Source organism: Gobius niger (genome assembly GCF_951799975.1).
Source record: "Gobius niger genome assembly, chromosome: 3".
NCBI lineage: Eukaryota > Metazoa > Chordata > Actinopteri > Gobiiformes > Gobiidae > Gobius > Gobius niger.
The window spans coordinates 2,811,811-2,835,517 of NC_136854.1; the positions used below are offsets into that span (position 1 = coordinate 2,811,811).

At 43.4% G+C, this 23,707-nt stretch overlaps 4 protein-coding genes across 4 annotated transcripts in view; all 4 read left to right on the top strand.

Annotated features, from left to right (window-relative positions):
• Nucleotides 1–475: 475 nt before the first annotated feature.
• LOC306960570 (protein NLRC3-like) overlaps nucleotides 476–23,707 on the top strand; it is a gene marked incomplete at its 3' end in the record, with an annotated part of 148,548 nt that continues 125,316 nt past the window's right edge. Inside the window, exons 1-3 of the mRNA XM_079553003.1 lie at nucleotides 476–519; nucleotides 2,604–2,684; nucleotides 2,999–3,151. Of these exons, the coding sequence (XP_079409129.1) occupies nucleotides 2,614–2,684; nucleotides 2,999–3,151 (224 nt within the window). The 5' untranslated portion in view covers nucleotides 476–519; nucleotides 2,604–2,613. The remainder of the gene's footprint in view (nucleotides 520–2,603; nucleotides 2,685–2,998; nucleotides 3,152–23,707) is intronic.
• LOC306960422 (protein NLRC3-like) overlaps nucleotides 4,404–23,707 on the top strand; it is a gene marked incomplete at both ends in the record, with an annotated part of 38,212 nt that continues 18,908 nt past the window's right edge. Inside the window, 2 exons of the mRNA XM_079552853.1 lie at nucleotides 4,404–4,435; nucleotides 5,067–5,165. Coding sequence (XP_079408979.1) covers nucleotides 4,404–4,435; nucleotides 5,067–5,165 — 131 coding nt within the window. The remainder of the gene's footprint in view (nucleotides 4,436–5,066; nucleotides 5,166–23,707) is intronic.
• On the top strand, nucleotides 5,732–9,307 carry LOC306960423 (protein NLRC3-like; the record flags this gene model as incomplete). The annotated part of the gene is made up of 4 exons (XM_079552854.1): nucleotides 5,732–7,440; nucleotides 7,505–7,672; nucleotides 8,526–8,718; nucleotides 9,275–9,307. The coding sequence occupies 4 exons, from the start codon at nucleotides 5,732–5,734 to the stop codon at nucleotides 9,305–9,307; spliced, it is 2,103 nt and encodes a 700-aa protein (XP_079408980.1).
• On the top strand, nucleotides 11,402–13,093 carry LOC306960424 (stonustoxin subunit beta-like; the record flags this gene model as incomplete). Its single annotated transcript, XM_079552855.1, has 2 exons — nucleotides 11,402–11,468; nucleotides 12,507–13,093. The coding sequence occupies 2 exons, from the start codon at nucleotides 11,402–11,404 to the stop codon at nucleotides 13,034–13,036; spliced, it is 597 nt and encodes a 198-aa protein (XP_079408981.1). The 3' UTR covers nucleotides 13,037–13,093.

The window sequence follows — 23,707 nt, forward strand, 5'->3', positions numbered from 1 at the left end:
AACAACTTTATATGTGTGTAGGCTACAGAGCTACATTTGTTTTTTACATTTTCTGCTGGTGGTGCCTCGTGACTTTTTCAATGACAAAAATGTGCCTTGGCTCAAAAAAGGTTAAAAAACTATTTTAGTCACATAATTAATTTGTGTTTTGCCTTTTTCTGATTTTACAGTCGAGCCGATTCAGTAAATGCATAACACCTTCAGTCAGCCTTAAAGTGTTACAAATAGTATAATATTACATGACCTGAAGGCCTTTAAGCAAATGTATAACGGACCAGATTTGTTTGTGGGAAGTTTGAATGTGTGTGGTTATATTGAATAAGGCCTGATGCCCTTCCGTTCCTCTTTCCTCCCGTTGTGTTTTGATCTAAGTGCAGGTCACGTGTCTGTTTGGAATTTGTCCTGGACTGAAGCCAATGCAGGTGCGGCTCTAAGTCACTCCAGGAAGAAACAAACTCTTTCTCTTCAGTCACAAACTTCCCTCTGGGTCTGGGAGACTGTGGACTCTGATCAGCTCAGGTCTGTCTGTTTTCAACATGAGTCTGGTTCAGCTTTAGACCTGCTTTAGACCTGGTTTAGACCTGGTTTAGATTCAGTTTAGTCCTGGTTTGGTCCAGATTTACTGTGGTGAGTTAGTCCTGGTTTATTTCCTGGTTATAGGCCTCAGTTTATTCCATGTAAATATTGTCATTTCAGTTTGAGAAGGTTTGAACTATTATATGTGAGTTTATTTGTTGTGACTGTTTTCATGTCTTTGATTTAGACATTTCTGACTCTAAACAGAGACTTTCTGCAGCTTTAGTTCAGATTCATTATTGTCCTTTTATTGTTGTTTTGTCTGATTTATTCTGTATGATTATGTGTTTGATGGTCAGAGACATTTTTAATTAGGTTCCACTTTTAACTGAGGTTTTTCTTTTTCTTTTCACTATTTTCTGAAATGTCCTGTGATTTCTCCTTGTGGCAGTAGGGGGCAGTGTTTAACATCATTTGTGGATGTCAGTGGAGAGAGTAATGCTGCGTCCACACCAAACTCGTTTTGGACGTCAAAAACGCGCCTCAAGCGCGTCGTTGGACGCTTGTGCTAACTAAAGTCAGACGCTCGTCACAAATGTCACCGAGCGTCAGACGCTCTGGCCGCGTCAGCTCAGAGTCTGTTCGTAGCATCTTGGAAGTAGCTGTTGCCTGAAATACAACTGCGCAGATTCAGCCACTGAAATAACCTTTCTTGTGGCCGCTTTTAATCCTGGGTGTTTAGATAAAGAAACACTGATGTGTCTTTCTAGTCCCAGAGCGGCTGTAGCTCCGGTTCACAAAGAAGCTAAACGTCCGTGACTTGTGACTTGTTGACATCTGTGGGGCTGGCATAGAATCTGCCCCGGTGGCTCAGCTACAACGTACGTCACTATGGGGAGAAAGCTCCTGATTGGTCGACGCTCACGAATTTCGCCAAAAAGTTCAACATTTCCCAACTCGAGCGTCGGCCGCGCTCGACGCCCTGGAGGCGTCAAACGCTCACCAAGCGCGAAAAACCTCAAAACGCGCCGCAGAGGAGGCGCGTGACGCGCTGCGGGACATCTTGACGCCCCCCGGAGGCGCGTCCTCCATGTGTTTTAAATGTAAACCTGACGCTTTGGAGGCCCCAAAACGCCTTTTGTGTGGTCGCAGCATTAGTCTCCACATTCTGTTTTGTTCCAGCCTCATTCCAACATGGATCACATTTACGTGTCTGTTCTCATCAGTCTGCACACGTTACCCCATAATGACAAACTGTTTTAGAATATTTAACAAATGCATTACAAATAGAACTGCATTATAATCATCTCAGACCTTCATGGTAGAGATGGTCGTCTGTAGGTTTTCTCACATCAGGTTCTTGGTCTCCTCCCTGACGGCTCGGTTTGGACGGGTCCAGCTCTAGGAAGAGTCCTGGTGGATTTAATTTAGCACAGCTGGACTCTGGTCAGTTTGTAGAAACATCTCAAGGACGATCAGTGGAAAACGAGGCTTCGAATATTTATATACATTAAAAGTTTTAATCTTAGGGCCTTTTTTTTATTCATTCTGATTAATTAATGACATGTGGTTTAGTGCGATTCAAAATATCAATGTAAAGAATCACACTTTACTTCATCGGCTCAGACTCTTCTTCAGTTTCCTTTTTCCTTTTTCCTACGTTTCTTAGAGACAAACACGACATAAAGCCAAAAACTATTTCACTGTTAAGCTTAAACATAGACTTATTTAAAAAGATGAAAACACAAAGAAGCATCGAAAATGCAGCTTTTAGAAATGTTTTACACATTTATTCAAAATTAAAAGTGCTGGGACTCGATTACAGTTTTATATTGAGTTAATTATGGCCTTTGTATTTAATTAATTACATGTATGTTTGGGTTGTATTTATTGTTTTGCTTTTTTCACTTTGTCATTATGGGATATTGTGTGTAGATGATGAAAAACAACTGAAATCAAATGCAGAATTCTAGACATAGTTCAGTTTATGGTTTTCTTCATTAATCACCTTTTGCTTCTATCTGTAATAATCTAAACCTCTGAAACATAAGAGTTGACAAAGTGAGCTCTGCTGTGATGTTCTGCAGGTTTCTGAACATGGATCTGAGAGACCACAGAGCAGACGGAGCTCCTCCCTCTAAAACCACTGACTCTCCCAAAGCTCAGAGGTGAGAGCTCGATATCTTCAGTGATGCATCATTTCAGAACATATCAGTCAGAACATCATCATAAAGTCAATCCAGAAACAGCCAAACCCTCAGCCAGACGACTTTACTCAAGTCCAAAGGTCTGGGGTTAATATAGTCCATCATCAACATGTAACTTTAGATTCATCTCACACACAACTACTGCCTGGACCTTCTCTGATGATTTAATCACTGGGCTCAGTGTGGACCTCAGGGATCTTCACTGTGTGTCAGAGCAGAGTCAGGTTTGTCTGAGACTCCATGTGTTTCACTCAAGTGTTTAATCTGTGTCTCAGGAACGACCAGGAACATCCTCCATCTGAACCTGGTCCTCCATGTGAGTCCCTCAGAAACGACCAGGAACATCCTCCATCTGAACCTGGTCCTCCATGTGAGTCCCTGAGGAGCCACCGGTCTATGGACAAACCAATAGGATTCAAGACAAAGATGTGAGTTTACAGAACTGTTTATTAAGATAAGATAAGATGGCACTTTATTGATCTCACAGATGGAGAAATTGCATTCGATGAGAGAGCATCCGGCAGCAGCACCCATTCAGTGCGCACCACTCTTTTTTTTTCTTTTTTTTTAAGGTATATAAAGGTTTATGTTTAAAGCAGTTTGTTACGTATAACCAAAGGTTGTGCAGCTTTTATTGGAACATGACAGTAAAATAGTATTTAGGAAATAAAGGTTATAAGCTGTTTGTTTAAAGGGCCTATACATGAGTTTCCAATGATGTCATAGTTAAGGCGGCCATTTTGAGACTGAAGTAAATTATGCTGAACGACCACATGTAACAATGGGCCTCATTCATGACACGTTCTTACTTACACATTTGTTCTTAGGAAGTTTTTGACTTTCACAAAATGTGTTTTTAGACTAAAATGTTTCTTTGTAAGAACAAATCCGTTATAATTCAACAGGACGACTCTTAAACAAATCTCTGTTCATGGAGATTTGTTCTGTTCTCTTACGTCAGAAGAAAAGGAAAAAGCTGGTTATGTTTATGTAAACAAACATGTGTTTATGTTTATGTAAACACACATGTGGTTATGTTTATGTAAACAAACATGTGGTTATGTTTATGTAAACACACATGTGGTTTTGTTTATGTAAACACACATGTGGTTATGTTTATGTAAACACACATGTGGTTATGTTTATGTAAACACACATGTGGTTATGTTTATGTAAACAAACATGTGGTTATGTTTATGTAAACACACATGTGGTTTTGTTTATGTAAACACACATGTGGTTATGTTTATGTAAACACAAATGTGGTTATGTTTATGTAAACACACATGTGGTTATGTTTATGTAAACACACATGTGGTTATGTTTATGTAAACACACATGTGGTTATGTTTATGTAAACAAACATGTGGTTATGTTTTAAGGCCTTCCCCTTTATCACAGAGGCTCAGAGTCAGTGATGTTAGCATTCTACCACAGATAGCCTTTAGCATTCTACCACAGATAGCCTTTAGCATTCTACCACAGTTAGCCGTTAGCATTCTACCACAGTTAGCCTTTAGCATTCCACCACAGTTAGCCTTTAGCATTCTACCACAGTTAGCCTTTAGCATTCTACCACAGTTAGCCTTTAGCATTCTACCACAGTTAGCCTTTAGCATTCTACCACAGTTAGCCTTTAGCCTCTGCTCTGACCTCTGTCACAGATTGTGTCAAGGCGAGATGTTCAGAGTTTGGTTCCTTCTCTTGAGGAGGTTTGTCTGACCTGTAGCTCAGCAGCTGGAGCTGATGTTCACAGATGTTCTCCAGGGCTTTGTGCTCTAAGTGCTGTCAGCAACTCATCATCTCTGCTCATCGACATCAGCGGCTGATTTAAAGCACATGCAGAGTTTGATGTCATTTTAGGTGACACAGTGAGTTCGATTCTCACCTTGCTGGGGCATTTCTCTGGACTTGGCATGTTCTCCACATGTCTGCTTAAGCTTCCTCTGGTGTCCACAATAGTTCAGGATGAATGAGAGTGTGAGCATGGAACAACGGATGCAAATTAACCCAAGGCTACAATCAAAAGTAGTGTGTTCATTAACATGCACTGTCCTGACCAAATAAGCCAATACATAAATACACACAGGTCTCTAAAATGGGGGCCAAAACAACAGAAGTCACATGACTGAAAAGCACGTTACCTGCTCTCCAGCTGAAATTATGACGTCATAAATTATACTAGCTAACGTAAATGATTCTTTTGTAAAAGCCTTCATAATATCTGTGATCTGTGTCATTTTCAAAAGAGTTCTTCATTTTTACATTTTTGAATTGATCCAGAATCCATTACAGTTCAGAGCCTCGTGATAAAGAACAGTTTTGTGTTCAATTCTGTCTCAGGACACTCCAGAAACATCCTCCGTCTGACCCTGGTCCCGTCTGTGAGTCGCTCTGCAGTGAACGATCTAAGGATCTTCCACATAACTTTTCCTCAGAGCCGTGAGTTTCCCTGATGTTGTGGATGATAAAGTCATGGACAGATGTGAGTTCTCTGTTGTGTCTCTGTCACAGAGTGGAGCAGGCTCCAGAGCTCAGAGCTCAGCAACATCACACTCAGCTGGACTCCATATTTAAGGTGTGTCCTTCACTGAAGTTTGGAGATGTTCAGATGAATGGACTTGTTTCACACAGATCTGACACTGACTGCATTTGTGTTGTTTCTAATGTGTCTGTGCAGCTTCTGGAGGAGGACATCGTCACTTTTGTCCAGAAGGAGCTGAAGAAGCTCCACAAGGTTCTGAGCACAGATTACCCAGAATGCTTAGAGCCTGATGAGGATGAGGATGGAGAGGCTTTTCTGAAGATCACTGTGAACTTCCTGAGGAGGAGGCAGCAGAAGGAGCTGGCTGAGCGTCTGTGGAGCAGTAGGTCCATTTCACTCAGTCATTTGATCTTCTCTGAGACTCAGGCTCTGTCTGTGTCTTCATTCAGGGAGATGTTCTGGAGTTCTTCAGCGTAAACTGAAGCGTGACCTACAGCAGAAGTGTCAGTGTGTGTTTGAGGGTATGGTTAAAGCAGTAAGCCCCGCCCTCCTGCAGCAGATCTACACAGAGCTCTACATCACAGAGGGAGGGGCCTCAGAGGTCAACCAGGAACATGAGGTCAGACACATGGAAACAGCCTCCAGGAAAGCAGGCGGAGCAGAGACAGCCATCACATGTGAAGACATGTTTAAAGGCCCCGCGGACACAGAGGCGCCCGTCAGAACAGTGCTGACAAAGGGAGTGGCTGGCATCGGGAAAACACTGCTCACTCAGAAGTTCAGTCTGGACTGGGCTGAAGGCAAAGCCCACCAGGACGTCCAGCTGCTGTTCCCCTTCACTTTCAGAGCACTCAATGTGCTGAAGGACAGGAGCTTCAGCCTGGTGCAGCTGCTCCATCACTTCTTTAGAGCAACAGAAGAAGTGAGCAGCTTTGAAGATCTGCAGCTGCTCTTTATCTTTGACGGTCTGGACGAGTGCAGACTTCCTCTGGACTTCACCCAAACCAAGGCCCTGACGGAGCCCACAGAGAGCGCCTCAGTGGAGGAGCTGCTGGTGAACCTCATCAGGGGGAGCCTGCTTCCCTCCGCTCGCCTCTGGATAACCACACGCCCCGCGGCGGCCAATCAGATCCCTGCTGAGTGCGTCTCCATGGTGACAGAAGTGCGAGGGTTCAGCGACCCACAGAAGGAGCTGTACTTCAGGAACAGGTTCAGAGACGAGGCCCACACAATCATCTCCCACATGAAGACGTCCCAAAGCCTCCACATCATGTGCTTCATGCCAGTCTTCTGCTGGATCCTCTCCACAGTCCTGGAGCATGTGCTGAAGACCAGAGAGAGAGCAGAGCTGCCCAAGACCCTGACTCAGATGTACATCCACTTCCTGGTGGTTCAGGCCAAAGTCAAGAACATCAAGTATGAAGGAAGATCTGAGACAGACCCACACTGGAGTCCAGAGACCAGGAAGATGGTGCAGTCTCTGGGAAAACTGGCCTTTGAGCAGCTGCAGAAAGGAAACCTGATCTTCTACAAGAGTGACCTGAGCGAGTGTGGGCTGGACGCTGCAGCCGCCTCAGTGTACTCCGGAGTCTTCACACAGGTCTTTAGAGAGGAGCCAGGCCTGTACCAGGACAAGGTCTACTGCTTCATCCATCTGAGTGTGCAGGAGTTTCTGGCTGCTCTTCACGTCCATCAGACCTTCGTCCACACTGGAGTCAACCTGCTCTCCACAAAAACACAGAAGTCCACTCTGCTCAGAGCCAAACCTAAACTGAAACATCTGCACCAGACGGCTGTGGACCAGGCCTTACAGAGTCCAAACGGACACCTGGACTTGTTCCTGCGCTTCCTCCTGGGTCTTTCACTGCCGACCAATCAGAGCCTTCTCCAAGGTCTGCTGACACAGACAGGAAGTAGCTCCCAGACCAATCAGAAAACAGCTGAGTACATCAAGCAGAAGCTGAGTGAGGAAGTGTCTGCAGAGAGAAGCATCAACCTGCTCCACTGTCTGAATGAACTGAATGATGGTTCTCTGGTGAAGCAGGTCCAACAGTACCTGAGCTCAGGACGTCTGTCTGAAGGTGGACTGTCTCCTGCTCAGTGGTCAGCTCTGGCCTTCATCTTACTGTCATCAGAAGAAGCTCTGGAGCAGTTTGAGCTGAAGAAATACTGTGCTTCAGAGGAGGCTCTGCTGAGGCTGCTGCCAGTGGTCAAAGCCTCCAACAAAGCTCTGTGAGTGAGGTCTATGTAAGTATGAACCTTCTAAACTTCTCCTAAAACAGTGTGTTCTCTCCAGACTGAGCAGCTGTAACCTGTCAGAGAGCAGCTGTGAAGCTCTGTCCTCAGTCCTCAGTTCCTCTAGTCTGACAGTCCTGGACCTCAGTAAGAACGACCTGAAGGACTCAGGGCTGAAGATGTTGTCTGTTGGACTGAAGAGTCCTCACTGTAAACTGGAGCAGCTCAGGTTTGGATGCTTGTCTTTATTTTCAAATGTCGTCATTTGTCAACTGTAAAAATGTTTATTTGTCACATATATGTTCACAGTTATTGTTATTTAAGGTGTGTGTAAAGCTTTAAGATTCTGTCATTAAAACACATTATCCGTATTCTTGTCGGTGTTTGGTAGTTTGTAACTTTTTATGTGAATATTGTACAGAAATTATGTCGTCACAGCCAAACATATAGGGTTGTATCTTGTGCCTTGTCCAACAGCGTTGGTCCAAATGAGGTTGTCATGTTGCACCAAACTGTTGTGCCAGTGTCCACGGCCAGTGGCTGACAGAAAATAGAAGCGACTGCAGCGAGTTGTGCTGCATAAGCCGCTGCATCTTCTCATCTCTAACTTTACCTCGCGCCTCATTTTCTTCATTCAGCATTTAGACTCATCTCTCACAGGACAAACTGTATTCGTCCCACTATTAAACACTGAGTCAGAGAGAAAGAGAAAATACCAACAGTCTTGCAAACTCCAGCACGTGTTCTCCCACTTCCTCTCGGTCCGTGGAAAACATTCCACTCTGGTACAGTCTGAAGGAGGAAAAAGGAGACGTGACCACAGTTTAACATCACCTATGGTCAAGACTGTCTGTCCAGCCACTTACTACGTCAGCTCTGGATCTAAAGATTTTGCTCAGAGCCAAAGTCTTGTCTATAGCCTGTGTTTAGAAACTCGATAGGTCCAAAGAGTTCAGAGGTTGTGTAAACCTGAGGTTTTTACAAACTGAGATCCAGTCTTTAATCTAAAAAAAAAAAATGATTTCAGCTAAAATCTTTTTTTGGTGTAACTTCGTTGTTTTGAATGATGCTCTCTCCTCCAGACTGAGCAGCTGTAACCTGTCAGACAGCAGCTGTGAAGCTCTGTCCTCAGTCCTCAGCTCCTCTAGTCTGACAGTCCTGGACCTCAGTAACAACGACCTGAAGGACTCGGGGCTGGAGATGTTGTCTGTTGAACTGAAGAGTCCTCACTGTAAACTGGAGCAGCTCAGGTCAGAGGGTTTACTCTTCATGTCTGTGAGTTTGACATTTCTATGACTCTGTTTAACCCTGTTTGTTCAGACTGTCAGGGTGTCTGATCTCAGAGGAAGGCTGTGCTGCTCTGGCCTCAGCTCTGAGGTCCAACCCCTCCCATCTGACAGACCTGGACCTCAGCTTCAACCATCCAGGAGACACAGGAGTAAAGCTCCTGACTGCTCTACAGGAGGAGCCCCACTGCTCACTCTCCACTCTCAGGTCAGGACAGTTGCTCATGTTTTGGTGTCGATAAAAAGGAGACACAGCATTCGATCCTCACGTATATGCCAGTTAGCAAGTCGGCTCATCCGGGAGACTCTTCTGAGTCTGTTAGCATTAGCCTCAAACATCGCACATTCTGATCAGTCAGAATGTTCAGATTTAACATTCTGATCAGATGTTTAATCGTCCACATTTAGGTTTCTGTCAAAGCCTCTTTAGAAAACATTAATTAATGTCCAGAGCATTAAAGATTTGACTTCAGATACAAATGAGTGAATAAAAGTGTCTGAGTTAAATGCTAACTCAGATTCAGTTTCTTCTTTTTGTTTCCCAGATCTACATCCAGTGGCCTCGAAACATCATCTAATTATATGTTAATGATAAAGAAATCACATAAAGGATATCAATGCCATGAAAAGGACAAACTGTACCTCACCATACTTTAGTATTGTGCTGGGCTTCACTGTTTATTCTTATGGATGTAACGATCAATTTAAAACAGGTCCCTTAATCCAGGGCGACACAATGACCCTGTAATGCTGGGTTTACACATAGACACGATGCGTTACGAATGGCATTTTTTCGTCATTCGTGACGTTCGTAACATGACTTAACGCGTCTTAATGGGATTCTTAACAGAACGCATCAGTTTGTGACATTCGTGATGTTCGTGGAGAAAGTTTTTGTCTGTCAAAAAATCTTCCACGAATGTCACGAATCACCCTCTGTTCGTGGAGTTCACAGCGGAGGGTGTCCTTTCGGGATGAGTAGTGGCGCTTCGGAATTCAGCGTGAGGGCGTTCGTACAGCATTCGTACAGCATTCGTACAGCATTCGTACAGCATTCGTAGAGCAGAATCACTGTTTTCACACACAAAATTGATGGAAACACAAGCTACGCCGAAAAGTACATTTTCGTACCTGCAGTAGCAGGTAAAAGAAAAGTCACACAAACTTGGCCAGTCCGCGCTCCAGGCCCGGGACAGCAGCACCTGCCGCCGCCGCTCCTCAGGTGCTGAAGTTGTTCCGCCGGCTTTTCCTCCTCCTGCGGTCGTTCCTCCTGATGTTTGGGAGCCAGTCCCTGCCACCCCTATTGCCACACCGCCGTGATATTTGTCCCGATTTTCCCCGCGTTTGTGAGAAATAAAAAGGGACAGTAAGAAGTGCGCCTTTCCCGCTGTCCCTGAATGCATCTCCCACGCTGCCTCCACTGACCAAAACAACAGCGCGTGGTTCAAGCAGCTACACCATGGATAAGTTAAAGCTTATACAGTGCCTCTCGTAGGTATTCATACACCTTGAACATTTGCACATTTTGTCGTGTTTACAACCCTAAACATAAAGATTTTATTTTTATTTTTTTACTGAACGTTCACACACAAGTAACAGACAACTGTGAAGTGAAAGCAAAATGATACATGATTCTGTTAATTTTCAAAAAATAGAAAACTGAAAAGTGGGAGTGTAGTGTTTTATGCTTATTCTGTGGAGTAAAGTCAGCCCAAATTGTGCGGCTGTTGCACAGACTTATCTGACATGAAGCGCCTGCGTTTGTTGATGTGTTTGTCTTCATAGATTCAGTCTGCGTTTGCCCGTGTTACACAGTGACAGGAGTGGGGTTGAACTGGTGTCACTGTCCCATAGACTGAAAAACTATTGCTATTCTTCTGTATATGGACAGGCCCGACGCTGAGCTGGTCTATTTGCTTTTTGTTTAACCCGATTTGGCAAGAGCCCAACGAGTCAGAGGAGAGCACGGTGGGGCGAGACGTCCCTGCTCCGCCTCCAACCCGGTGTGCGCGTCAGCGATCTTCTCCACATTCGCCCAATTCTTGACAGATTTTTGACAGAATGTGACAATTCCCAATAACTCGCAGCAGCTCGCAACAGCGCGCAGCAGCACGCAGCAGTGCGGGACGCATATTCGTGACCGTGCGTAACAATTCGTGCCATTAATCGTAACACGCAGTAACAGGTCACAACAGTTTGTGGCGGCGCATGAAACCTCTACCCCGAATCACTCACATTCCTGATCCTCGGCCACAAATGTGGATTCGTGGCATTAGTTGTTCTTGTGTGACATCATCTGCATGCCCTGTTTAACTGAAGTGTGTTTCCTCAGACTGGATTCTGCTGGAGCTGAGAGGTTAAAACCAGGAGTCAGGAAGTGTGAGTATAACGTTCACACAAAGCATTCTGGGTAATGGAGTCTTCATATAAACACTGTGCTGAAACCAGTGGTTTGACAGTGAGGGCGCCGCAGAGGGGGCGGGGCCAGAGCGCAGAGTCCAAACCAGAGTCTGATGTTCAGAATGTGCCGGTCACTGGGACAAAGCAAAACCCTCAGCTTTACCCGTTCACACAAACAGCCTCCAAACGTGTAGGAACCACTGGCACAGGCTCTTTCTGTGACACAGTCTCTCTGGTCCTAACGTTTCCTCCTCACTGAAGCAGAGGAAGAGATGAAGAGGGTAAAGCAAAGCAAGTCAGTCTTCGGGGTCACAGGGGAAAGAGCTGCAGACGCCTCAGGTTCAGCAACAAAGAGAGAGAGAATCATGAAGACGGGAGAGAGAAAGTGCAGCATCCACGGCGTCACTGAAGCTTCTCTCAAAGTCTGACACACTGTGTTTATACATGAACCCGTCTAGTCTCACTCAGTCCAGTCCTTATAGTCCTGGTTTAGTCCTGTAGTCTCACTCAGTCCAGTCCTTATAGTCCTGGTTTAGTCCTGTAGTCTCACTCAGTCCAGTCCTTATAGTCCTGGTTTAGTCCTGTAGTCTCTCTCAGTCCAGTCCTTATAGTCCTGGTTTAGTCCTGTAGTCTCTCTCAGTCCAGTCCTTATAGTCCTGGTTTAGTCTGTGAACCTGTTCATAACAAAGGCAATAAAACCTGTTCTGATTCTGAGTTAGTCCTCGTGTCCGTCAGTCCAGGTCTAGACAAGGATTTGAAATAACTGTTTAAATAAAGCTTTATATTAAAGTTAAATTGCATGTTTTAATCTGAGAGAGGCTGATGAAGCTGTTAGTCAGTAAAGCTGTAATATACAGGAACATAATCATAATGCATTAGTCTTATATTGGGCTTTTTACTAAACTAAATCTACACCTTCATGAGTCTGTGACGTGTTTTGTTCCTGATAAACCACTTTCTAAGATTTTAAATGTAAATGTTCATTATGTTTCTTTATCTGCGACAGCGCGACACAAACAAGAATTCAAGTTTTAATATGAAAGAAAATAGAAGAGAAACTAAACTGAAACATAAATAAATGAGCTCAGCTTCACTCAGATGATCCTGTGAAGCCTTTGGAACAGAAGCATTTTTACAGAAGAAATAATTAATGCTCCTGTTTTATTCTATTGTCGGGGTGAAATGTTACAAACTGGGGCTTAAAAATGTGCAATTTCTTCATTTTTTTATTCTTCAGTGAAACAATAATTAAATCGATAATGTGTTTGTTGATATATTTATATTTGAATCTTTGAGTCTATTTCAAATCAATATAAATGTCGTTTTCCTCTAAAGAGTGAAGAGGGACTAACTGCTGCTGTGTTTTCTCTCCCTCAGATCTCACTGAACTCTCTCTGGATCCAAACACAGCTCAGAGGAACCTCAAACTGTCTGACAACAACAAGAAGGCCACACATGTGAGAGAAGATCAGCCGTATCCAGATCATCAGGACAGATTTGAGAACTGGGCTCAGCTTCTGTGTGACTCTGGTCTGACTGGGCACTGTTACTGGGAGGTCCAGTGGAGAGGAGAGGTTTCTATATCAGTGTCTTACAGAAGAATCAGGAGGACAGGACGAGGTGATGACAGTTTGTTTGGACACAATGATCAGTCCTGGAGTCTGTCCTGCTCTAAATATGGTTTCTCTGTTTTGCATAAAAACAAACGAACCCGCCTCCCTCAGCGCGGCTCCTCCTCTGGGACAGTAGGGGTGTATGTGGACTATGCTGCTGGCTCTCTGTCCTTCTACACAGTCTCCTCTGAGGAACTGATCCACCTCCACACCTTCAACACCACCTTCACTCACACCCTGATCCCTGGGTTTTGGCTCTGTTATTACGGCTCCTCAGTGTCTCTGTCAGACTGAGGATCAGAGTCTCAATTATACAGATGAGCTTCAGTCACATGACCTTTTCCTGAGGCCGTTTTGTTCAACTCATCAATAACTTTAGCAGAATCAGTGAGACTTTGATTTTCCAGTTTGTTGAACAAAGTTGAACTGAAGACTCTGCCTCCAAGCGCATTTTAAAATAACTAAACCGTATGAAGGGAAACTCTCGGTCACATCTGTCTTTTTTATTTTATTTTGAACACAGGAAAAGTCAGAGTAACCTCAGAGGAACTGGTGTTTTCAAAAAAGCAAAAGCTAAACAGAAGTCAAAGCTTTCAAAAAGTTGTATAAATCTACTAAAATACAAGAATATATAAGAAAAGAAAGTGAAAAGACTTTAATAGATCCATAACGGGTGAATATAGATTGAAATGATGACATGATTTAGTTTCAAATAAATTAACATAAAACAAAATGTATATTTACATTTGTGTTGGAATATTGAAATGTCTGTTATTAACTCTAGATACATGTTTATTTCTCTTCTGTTTGACACTTGATATTGTTCATTATAAATGTGTATAAGTCTGTAAACTGAGTTTGGCACAATAAGTTTTCACTTCAGCCTAAACCCTTTCGGTCGTGTTGTTCACAAAGAACTGAAAATGTTTGTTTAATGTTTAAAGGAAGGAAGTGACCGAATAAACTACTACTACTACTACTACTACTACTACTACTACTACTACTACTACTACTACTACTACTACTACTACTACTACTGCTACTACGACTACTACTACTACAACTACTACCACTACTACTGCTACTACTACTACTACTACTACTACTACTACTACTGCTACTACTGCTACTGCTACTGCTGCTACGACTACTACTACTACTACTACTACTACTGCTACTACTGCTACCACTACTGCTACTGCTACTACTATTACAATTACAACATTATTCATCACCAAAATCAAGTCCAACCTTTAAACCGGGCCATGTACTTTTGTGTTCATTGAATTTGACATTTTAAAAACAATATGCAAAATAAAAATTGAGTTTTACATATTGTGTCCTGTTGCAATATAAACCAATACTGACTCTTATGTTTTTTCATTTGTCTATATCAGACATTCACTTGATAATACACAAGGCCAACAAAGGAAATACAACAATGAACCTTTATTGATTACGATGAATCATTTTCTGCGTCGAACACCCGGAAGTGAAAGTGTCTTGATGAGGAGAATAACGCTAATTAAACTTTAGTTGATCTGAGACTCTTGGAGAAAAGATCAATTGTAAACATTATTGATCAGTGATCAGCATCTGGCTTTTGCTCTGCTCACGTTTACAAACACTTTGTGCGCTCTGGCCACGTGACACACTGTGATTCCAGGAGAACATCTGTACGTGTGCGCTCCTGCCAGATGTGCTCAGTGTGTTCTGTTGACACAGCGCGGCTCAGACTCGGTGTGCGAGGACAAAACCAGACTGGCAGAAACAGGTGCGTAAAGATGGCCACGGTACAAGTGCCTGTGCCGACCTATTGCTCTCCAAAGCCAGCAGGGGGGGCTGGAGTGTTCGCTCTGTATATACAATACAGAGCCTCGCCAAAGTATTCACACACCCTGAACTTTTGTACATTTGTCATGTTTACCATAAACATAAAGATTTTATTTTGATTATTTCGATTGTGATTTTTTTACTGAACATTCACACACAAGTAACAGACAACTGTGAAGGGAAAGCAAAATGATACATGATTCTGTTATTTTTCAGAAAAGTGAAAAGTGGGGCGTGCATAAGTATCATACAGATGAATGAATACTTTGTGAACCCCCTTTTGTCTTCTGGGGTTTGACTCTACAAGATTAGCACATGTAGAGAGTGACATTTTAGCCCATTCCTCTTTACAAAACAACTCCAGCTCTGTCATATTAGGAGAGAGTTTGTGAACAGCAGTTTTCACATCTTTCCACAGATTTTCAATAGGATTTAGGTCAGGACTGTGACTGGGCCATTCTAACACATTAACATGTTTGTTTTTGTAGATTCGTCTTTGTGTTTAGGGTCATTGTCCTGCTGAAGGTGAATCTCCACCCCAGCCTCAGTTCTCTTGTGACTCCAGCAGGTTTTCCTCCAAAATGTCCCTGTATTTGGCTCCATCTATCTTCAAAACTATTCTTACAATCTCCCCAGTCCCCGCTAAGGAAAAGCAGCCCCACAGCATGATGCCCCCCCCTCATATTTGACACGGGATGGTGCACTCAGGACCATGAGCAGTGTTAGTTTTGCTCCATACATAACGTTTGTCTCATCTGACCAAAGCTCCTTCTTCCACATGGAGCTGTGTCCTCCATATGACTTCTAGCAAACTTCAAACGGGATTTCTTAAGGCCTCCTTTCAATAATGTCTTTCTTCTTCCACTCGTCCATGAAGGCCATGTACAGATTCCCTTCTTGGCTGCCTGAGCTCCTTTAAACAGTGAGTTTTGTAGAATTATATGCTTCACATTATACACAAATTACACACAAAGCGTCAAAAAGACAAACCTTGTAGGTCTTCTTGAGGTTCTCCCACTTTTTAGCCGCTCTGTCAGGGCTGATCAGGCGGCTCAGACCCATTTCCTTTACTATCGCCATAAAGTAACGATACATAAAAAGTCATGTAATACTAGTAGACGTTTTAACACAACTAATTTTTCATAATGGTCATCCTCCCATCCAGCCGCTGCAGCAGAACGGGTGGGCCGGGGGTGCTCACTGGATCTCCATCGTTTGTAGGACCAGGTGCTATTCAGAAGAAACAAATCAATGTGGAAAATAAAGTTTCAGAGGCACATCTATTTTTTTTTCTTGTTGCCTGTGTATTAATATGCGCCGTATCATTAAAAAAACTATTGGGCTATTATTGGGCTTGGTCATGACAAGGCTGCAACTGAGAGGCCATTTTCAGCAAATTTCAAAGCCTCATATCTTTCACAGACTTTGTCTGACTGGAACAGACCCAATCCGGCGCACGTGCACATTCCCCAGCTGGACCTATTGGTGTGAAAACGCAGCCGCTATCGCCAAAAATGCCTTTAAATTGCTTTTAAATTGGCTTGTAAGTGGCCCGCCCATCCTCCGTGAAAATAGCCAGAGTTTTTTGCCTGGCAGCATGTTGGACTCAGTCAGAGTTTCTCCTGAAATTTTCAATTTTCAAAATTTCCCCCTTTATCCACAAAAGCCACAGTTTTAGACTAACCCTCTGTCAGCAAAAGAAGTTTTAATTTGGACGTTTTTGCCTCCAAATTCAGCTTTTTCTAAATCAGTTAGGCACTTTCCTGTCCGTCTCTCTGTGTGCTCCTCGTGCTATATGGGTCTCACCAAAATATTGCTTCATACATCAAGGGTGCTTTGGGGCTGGAGCACCCTCTCAACAAATCTTTGGGCGGCCAGGGAAATTTACCCTAATTACAAATGGTTCAATATATTATTGCCCAAACTGTAATTCTGTTTTCTGCAAACACACCAGTGCAGTCTTTGATAAGATTAAAGAGCTGTGTCTCTCACAGCCTGTATAGCTCCGTTGGTGGAGTGCTAGGTTCCCATCCATAAGATGACTGGATCGATTCCAACATTGACTCTTTTTTAGACCCATCTGCCCCGAGCTTTGACTTCCTGCTCTGGAGATGTTGCTCCAATATTTCCACGGTGAGTTCTTTCTTCATTTAGTGAAGTGCACCAGCCCCTCCCACAGCAAAACAGCCCCACAGCATGATACAGCATTGATCTTCACATTTCAGACACAGCACGTTCATCTCTGACACAGAACCCGCCTTCTCTCTGACCTGTGTGATGATTGGACATATACATCATTGTTTTAACCAATGAACCTGAAACTTCAAGAGTCTGGAAATCACAGCCAAGGAGGAACCAGACCTGAGCTTCAGAGGAGCATCATCATCTGGGCTTCAAACTGTTTAAAGGTATAGGAATCTCAATCTAATATTCTAATGCACTTAAAAAAGTTAAATATGTGTGTTTGCTTTAAATAAAAGAACATTCTGAAGGTGTTGTAAGTAAAGAGACCTGATCTATCACTCATTGACTTTTCTCCTTTTATTGATGCAGCGTCACCTGAGGCGGAGCTGCTCTTTGCTCCTGGTCCGACAGGTTAAACACGTCTTTACAGATCCACGGACCCAGAGGAGAGAGGAGCCCCACAGCTCCAGGCAAAGAGAGACGTCCACTTCATTATTCTGGTAATCCTTTATGATTACTGTACTGGGGTCACTTTAAGAGGAATCATCAACTCTCCACATTCCACCGTGAGTACAAAGAAAACCTTTTATTCAGGCAGAATGTGTCTCTAACAGTTACTTAGTGCTCAAGTGGTTTCTATATTTTAGACAAAGCCACTTTAAATGTTTGCTTCTAGCTGTGGTTTATGTTTCCCATGAGTTTGTTGATTTGAGACACTTCACTGTGACCTCGTGCTGAGTCTCCAGTCTCTGCCGTTCACCTCAGATAAACCTGAATAAAACCATAAACTCTGATAGTTTTACGGCCGTGTTTGTTGTAAAGGTATTGGACTGTGATCCTCCAGAGTGGATGACGGGTCATTATTTAGACACTACAGTTTAATGTTTGATACATTTACAACATAGAAGCAAAATAGCAGCAGCAGAAACAGTCCTGGATGACTGAGAGCCTATAGTTTAACACTGAGATGTAGCAGGTCAGAATGTGTCTTTGAACTTTTCTGAGCTGCTTTTGTTACTTGGCCGATCCACATGATTTTTAACTTACATTATAACTGCCGAGAGATTGTATTAAAGAGGTTCGAACTACATTTCCCATAAGCCCCGGGACAGATGGCGCGGCCCCTTTCCCAGCGCTGTAGCCATGTTAATGCTGACAGGGAGGAGAAGGCTTCATAACAAAGGTATGAATGTTATTATGAATTTGATGGACAGGGAGGTGGTTTTGTGACAGTTTAAATCGGAGTTAAGATTCCAAGTGTGACACTGTCAGTGACCCTGGTACTCTGACCCTGGTACTCTGGCCCTGGTACTCTTAACCTGGTACTCTGACCCTGGGACTCTGAACCTGATACGCTGACCAAGGGACTCTGACCCTGGTACTCTGACCCTTTGACTCTGACCATGGTACTCTGACCCTGGTACTCTGACCCTGGAACTGTGACCCTGATACTCTGACCCTGGGACTCTGACCCTGATACTCTTGACAAATGGGTGGTTTTTTTTTGACAGCTTAAATCCAAGTTAATTTGTCAGGGAACTGAGTTAAAATTGTCACTTTGGTCCCACCCAGTTCTCAGACGAGTGTTCCTTTTACACCACATTTTCATCGCAACATCGGTGTCCCACAGTGATTCTACCCAATGAAACCTTCATAACCAAATCCTTAATTTGAACCCTTTTTTCCCAAAAAAAGTGTGTGACACGATGGTCCAATCAGTTTATCATTAGCTGGATGCCCAAATGTACATTTTTGTTTAAATACATCCAGGCTTCCCACCGGTCAACAGAGGGTCCGAGATAAAGGATATATCTGTCAGAGCACCGTCTGATCGCCCTTTTCAAGCTGCCTGCCTCCGGGAATTTACTTAAAAATGACTTTGGTCCGGGGGCACTCGTGAGCAGGACATGGAGTAAGACGCATCCTTCAGAGCTCCCGCAGAATCCGTAAATAATTTGTTATAAAACAGCTAAAATCCATGGCAGAGGCAGCATAGAGGTGACGTTCAAGATCCCGTTCCAATCTGCGCATTATCTTTGGGAGTTAATGGCGGAAAAACTGCAGAAGTACAAGTATCTCGGTAACGTTAGCAACGAAGCTAGCAGACCAGGGCGTGTCACAAGAAACACCACGAGGCAGACTACACCGAGCGAAGTGGACCAACCCTTATCTACACCAAGTGAAAACCCAGGTATGACTGCTGACAGTATCAAAGCAGACATCCTGGCATCATTAAGAGCGGACTTTAAAGAAGTAATAAGGGAAGAACTCAAAACGGCATTGGCGGAAGATTTCAGCGTCCTGAAGTCGGAAATACAAGGGCTCAAAGCTGAACTTGCTAATGATACCAAAACACTCCGAGAAGAAATGGAGCAGATGAGAACTGATATTCAAGACATGGATAGCGGCTTGTCATCATGGTCCGATGAGGTAACCTCGCTACGCGACACTGTAGCGAGTCTACAAAAAGATGTGAGTACGCTGAGAGACAAGTGTGAGGACATGGAGGGCCGAAGCAGACGCTGTAATATTAGGATCACCGGAATTAAAGAGCAGCCTGATTCTAGCTCCCCCGCGGCTGTTGCTAACGTTCTCAAAACAATGCTACAACTCGACCGTGAGATCAAGGTGGATCGCTCTCATCGAGTGCTTGCTCGTGACAACCCAAAGGACAGCGAGAAGCCACGGGTGATTATAGCAAAACTACACTATGATGGAGATGTCGCGGTGATCTTACGGAAAGCGCGTGATAACGCCCCGCTGTATTACAAAGGACAACGCGTCTCAATATTTCCCGACTACACTCCTAATGTGGCAAAGGCTAGAGCTGCATTCACAGATGTGCGGAAAATCCTGAGAGGCCAGAGAGAAATCCGCTATGGCCTATTCTTCCCTGCAAAGTTTCGGATCACATACCGAGAGGAGACCAAGGATTTCGTGGACCACAGAAAGGCCATGGCTTATGCGAAGAGCATTGTATCAGCTGGACAGCAACTGCAAGTTGAGTGAACTTATTCGCCTTTATGAAACAACCACGGACAACTGGACAATTGGTAGCCTATTATGCAGGTTGGAGTTGTTATATTACTGTTATATTGTTTAGTGTAATAGGCTACTGCACTGATACCAGCTACCTCTATTTTATTATTTATTTTATCTTTTTATTATTTTATTATTATTACTATTATTGTTAATGTTTTTGAAGAGCTGTTTATATAAATATATATTTTTGTTGTGCGGGGGCCTGAACATTTTTTTTTCTTTTTTTTTTTCATTTATCTGTTTTACTTTTGTCCTCCTCTACGCAGTCACTTCAATCCAGACTGCGCATTTTTGCCACTTGCTTAGTGGCTAGGGACTAGTTTCCCACTTTAACTAATGCCTTCTTTAAGTGTTCATGTTGGTTATAGGTTTAGTGTTTTTGTTTTGATCCCCCTGTTCCCCGGGGATCCTGAAACAAATGTGAAAGCAGCAGGGTTATTTTTTATTTTACTGTCACTCTATCTTTTACAGAGTAAAACATTCCTCTCCAAAGAGCCCAGTTACTATCTTAGTTATTTCTTTTATCATTACATATATAAATATGTCAGCACAGCATCTCCACTTCCTGTCTCACCAGCTCTTAGCTTGCAGTCAAATCATAATTATTAGTCTGTGAATATGGACATGTTAAGAATCATAAGTTACAATGTGAAGGGTCTACACAGCCCAATAAAGAAAAAGAAAATACTTCGTCAATTAAAACCAAATAACTGCCATATTGCATTTTTACAAGAAACTCACCTGTCAGATGTGGAACACGAAAAGTTAAAATCATGGGCGGACAAAATATATTACTCTTCCCACCCATCCGGGAGGAAGAAAGGAGTCTCCATACTCATCCACAGACAGATACATTTCACCAAAACATCAATATTTAAGGACACTGAAGGGAGATATTTACTGGTAAATGGACTAATTGATGGGATTGAAGTGTCCCTTATTAATGTCTACGCACCCAATGAAGATGAGCCGAAATGTATTAGGACGCTGTTCAGTATGATTTTACAGCAAAGCACTGGATTATTACTGATGGGAGGGGATTTCAACTGTGTAATGTTGCAGCTAACCGATAGACAACCACCCTCCAAGGCACCCTTAACCAGAATGAGCAAAGCCCTTAAACATTATGTTGCAGAAGCCGGCCTGGTAGATGTCTGGAGGACTACGTTTCCAAGACGAAGAGATTTCACGTTCTACTCAAGTAGACATGTATCCTACTCCAGAATAGATTATTTTTTCGCTCCCAAGGTTGATATACATCGAATAACAGACATTGAGATTATGCCTATAACTCTATCAGACCATGCACCTATTTTACTGCAATGGAACATAGGACAAAGACAAACAACTAAACAGTGGAGGTTTAATACATCTCTCCTCAATGATGAAGAATTTATATCTCTTGTCAGAACTGAGCTTAAAAACTACCTGGAATACAATAGTATACCAGAGATAAATCCCCTAATATTATGGGACTGTGCCAAAGCATATCTGAGGGGCCGCATTATTTTATACGCATCAGCAAAGAAAAAAGAGAGGAACTTCAAACAGCATGAGTTGGAAGAAACAATAAAAAATCTAGAAAATGCACACAAACGAGCAGCAACAGCTGCAATAACAAAGGAATTAAACGCGTCCCGTAGACAACTTAATAGCCTATTATCCGGAAAAATTGAAGGAAATTTAAGGTTTACAAATCAAAGGTACTATGAGGATGGAAATAGGGCAAGCAAACTATCGGCATTCAGGCTTAGGAAGCAACGATCTACAAATGTCATACAAAAAATAAAATCACAAGCAACTTTTGTCACAAAACCAAATGATATAGCTAATTCCTTTGCAGAGTTTTATAAATTATTGTACAAAAATACTGATACCTGCTTAGACGATTCAGAGCTAGCAGATTATTTGGCTCGTATTAAACTTCCAGAATTGACCGCCTCCTCTCTTGAGGAGTTAGATAAACCAATTGAAGAGTCAGAAGTGAAGGATGTTATCTCAACACTAAAGAATAATAAAAGCCCGGGTCCAGACGGATATGTTAGCGAATTCTATAAGGCTTTTAAAGATGTGTTGGCACCCTTACTATTAAAAACGTATAGATATGCCCTAGAGACAGGAACCATGGCTCCATCGTGGAATGAGGCTACCGTAGTTGTTATTCATAAAGAGGGTAAAGATCCCACCGATTCTCAGTCTTATAGGCCAATATCTTTGATAAACAAAGATTTAAGTATATTAACAACAAAACTGGACAGACGGGTTAATCGAATAATTACCGAAATTATACACCCTGACCAGACTGGGTTCATCACGGGGAGATACTATGGAGATAATGTAAGACGATTATTAAATATAATTTCTTATTTAAAAGACAAAAAATTGGAATCAGTGATTATATCCTTAGATGCACAGAAAGCATTTGACAGAGTTTCATGGCAATATTTGCTACAGACGCTAAAACGGTTTAATGTTGGACCCAATTTTCAGAAATGGATAAAAACACTCTATTCATCTCCACAGGCGGCAGTTAAGGTTAATGGATACAGATCCCAAAGTTTCACATTAGAACGTGGCTGTAGACAGGGCTGCTCCTTGTCCCCCCTGTCCTCAGTATAGAACTGCTAGCACAGCTCATTAGAGACGATAGCAATATTAAGGGTGTATTAATAGAAAATGAGATGCACAAGATATCACTTTACGCTGATGATGTTCTATTGTATCTAACAGAACCCTCGTCAACAATTCCTTATTTGAAAGACCTTATTGCTCAATATGGGTATTACTCTGGCTACAAAGTAAATGTAGGAAAAACTGAGGTCATGAATGTTAACCCTCGTGTCGCCTTCGCGGGTCTTTTTGACCCGCTGTCATGTTCCGGGCATTTGGATGCAAGGAAACACAAGGGGGCGCCCTTCCAACCTTCTCAGTGTAAATGTGAGTTGACTTTCTTCAGACTTAGACTTTAGGTCAGACACCATGAGTGACAGTAACATGAGGCTAAATACAGTGAGCTCTTTGTTTCCAGTAAAAAGGCTGAGGCCTCATTGCTCTTCAGTCACAGACTGAGAAGTGAAGAAGGAAGTTATGGAGCTTCTGTTTTAGACAGAACTTCAGACTTCTGCTGCATGTGAGAGTCATATTATATCATATCAAATGCTGTAATCTGTAAAGCACTTTGTGATACCTTTTGGTATTAAAAGCGCTTTATAAAGTTTGATTGATTGATTGACCAACCCCGTGAACTGCTACCTTAACGTGGTGGGGTTGTTTGAGTACTCGAATGATCCGAGGAGCTATGTTGTCTGGGGCTTTATGCCCCTGGTAGGGTCTCCCATGGCAAACAGGTCCGAGGTGACAGGTCAGACGAAGAGCAGTTCAGAAGACCCCCATGGACGTGACACATTCAAGGACCGTGACGTCGCCCGGCATGGCGCAGCCGGGGCCCCACCCTGGAGCCAGACCTGGGGTTGGGGCCCGAACGCGAGCGTCTGGTGGCCGGGTCTCTGCCCACGGGGCCCGGCCGGTCCCAGCCCGAAGGGACGACGTGGGCCCGCCCTCCTGTGGACCCACCACCCGCAGAGGGATCCGTAGGGGTCGGGTGCGAAGAGGACTGGGTGGCAGTCAGAGGCAGGTGCCTCGACGACCTGGTCCACATGCGCAGCTTCTGGCGTTCGGGACATGGAACGTCACCTCACTGGGGGGGAAGGAGCCTGAGCTTGTGCGGGAGGTTGAGAGATACCGACTAGATATAGTCGGGCTCACCTCCACGCACAGCTTGGGTTCCGGATCCCAACTCCTGGAGAGAGGCTGGACTCTCCATTTTTCTGGAGTTGCCCGCGGGGAGAGGCGGCGGGCTGGGGTGGGTTTGCTCATATCCCCCCAGCTCAGCCGTCACGTGTTGGA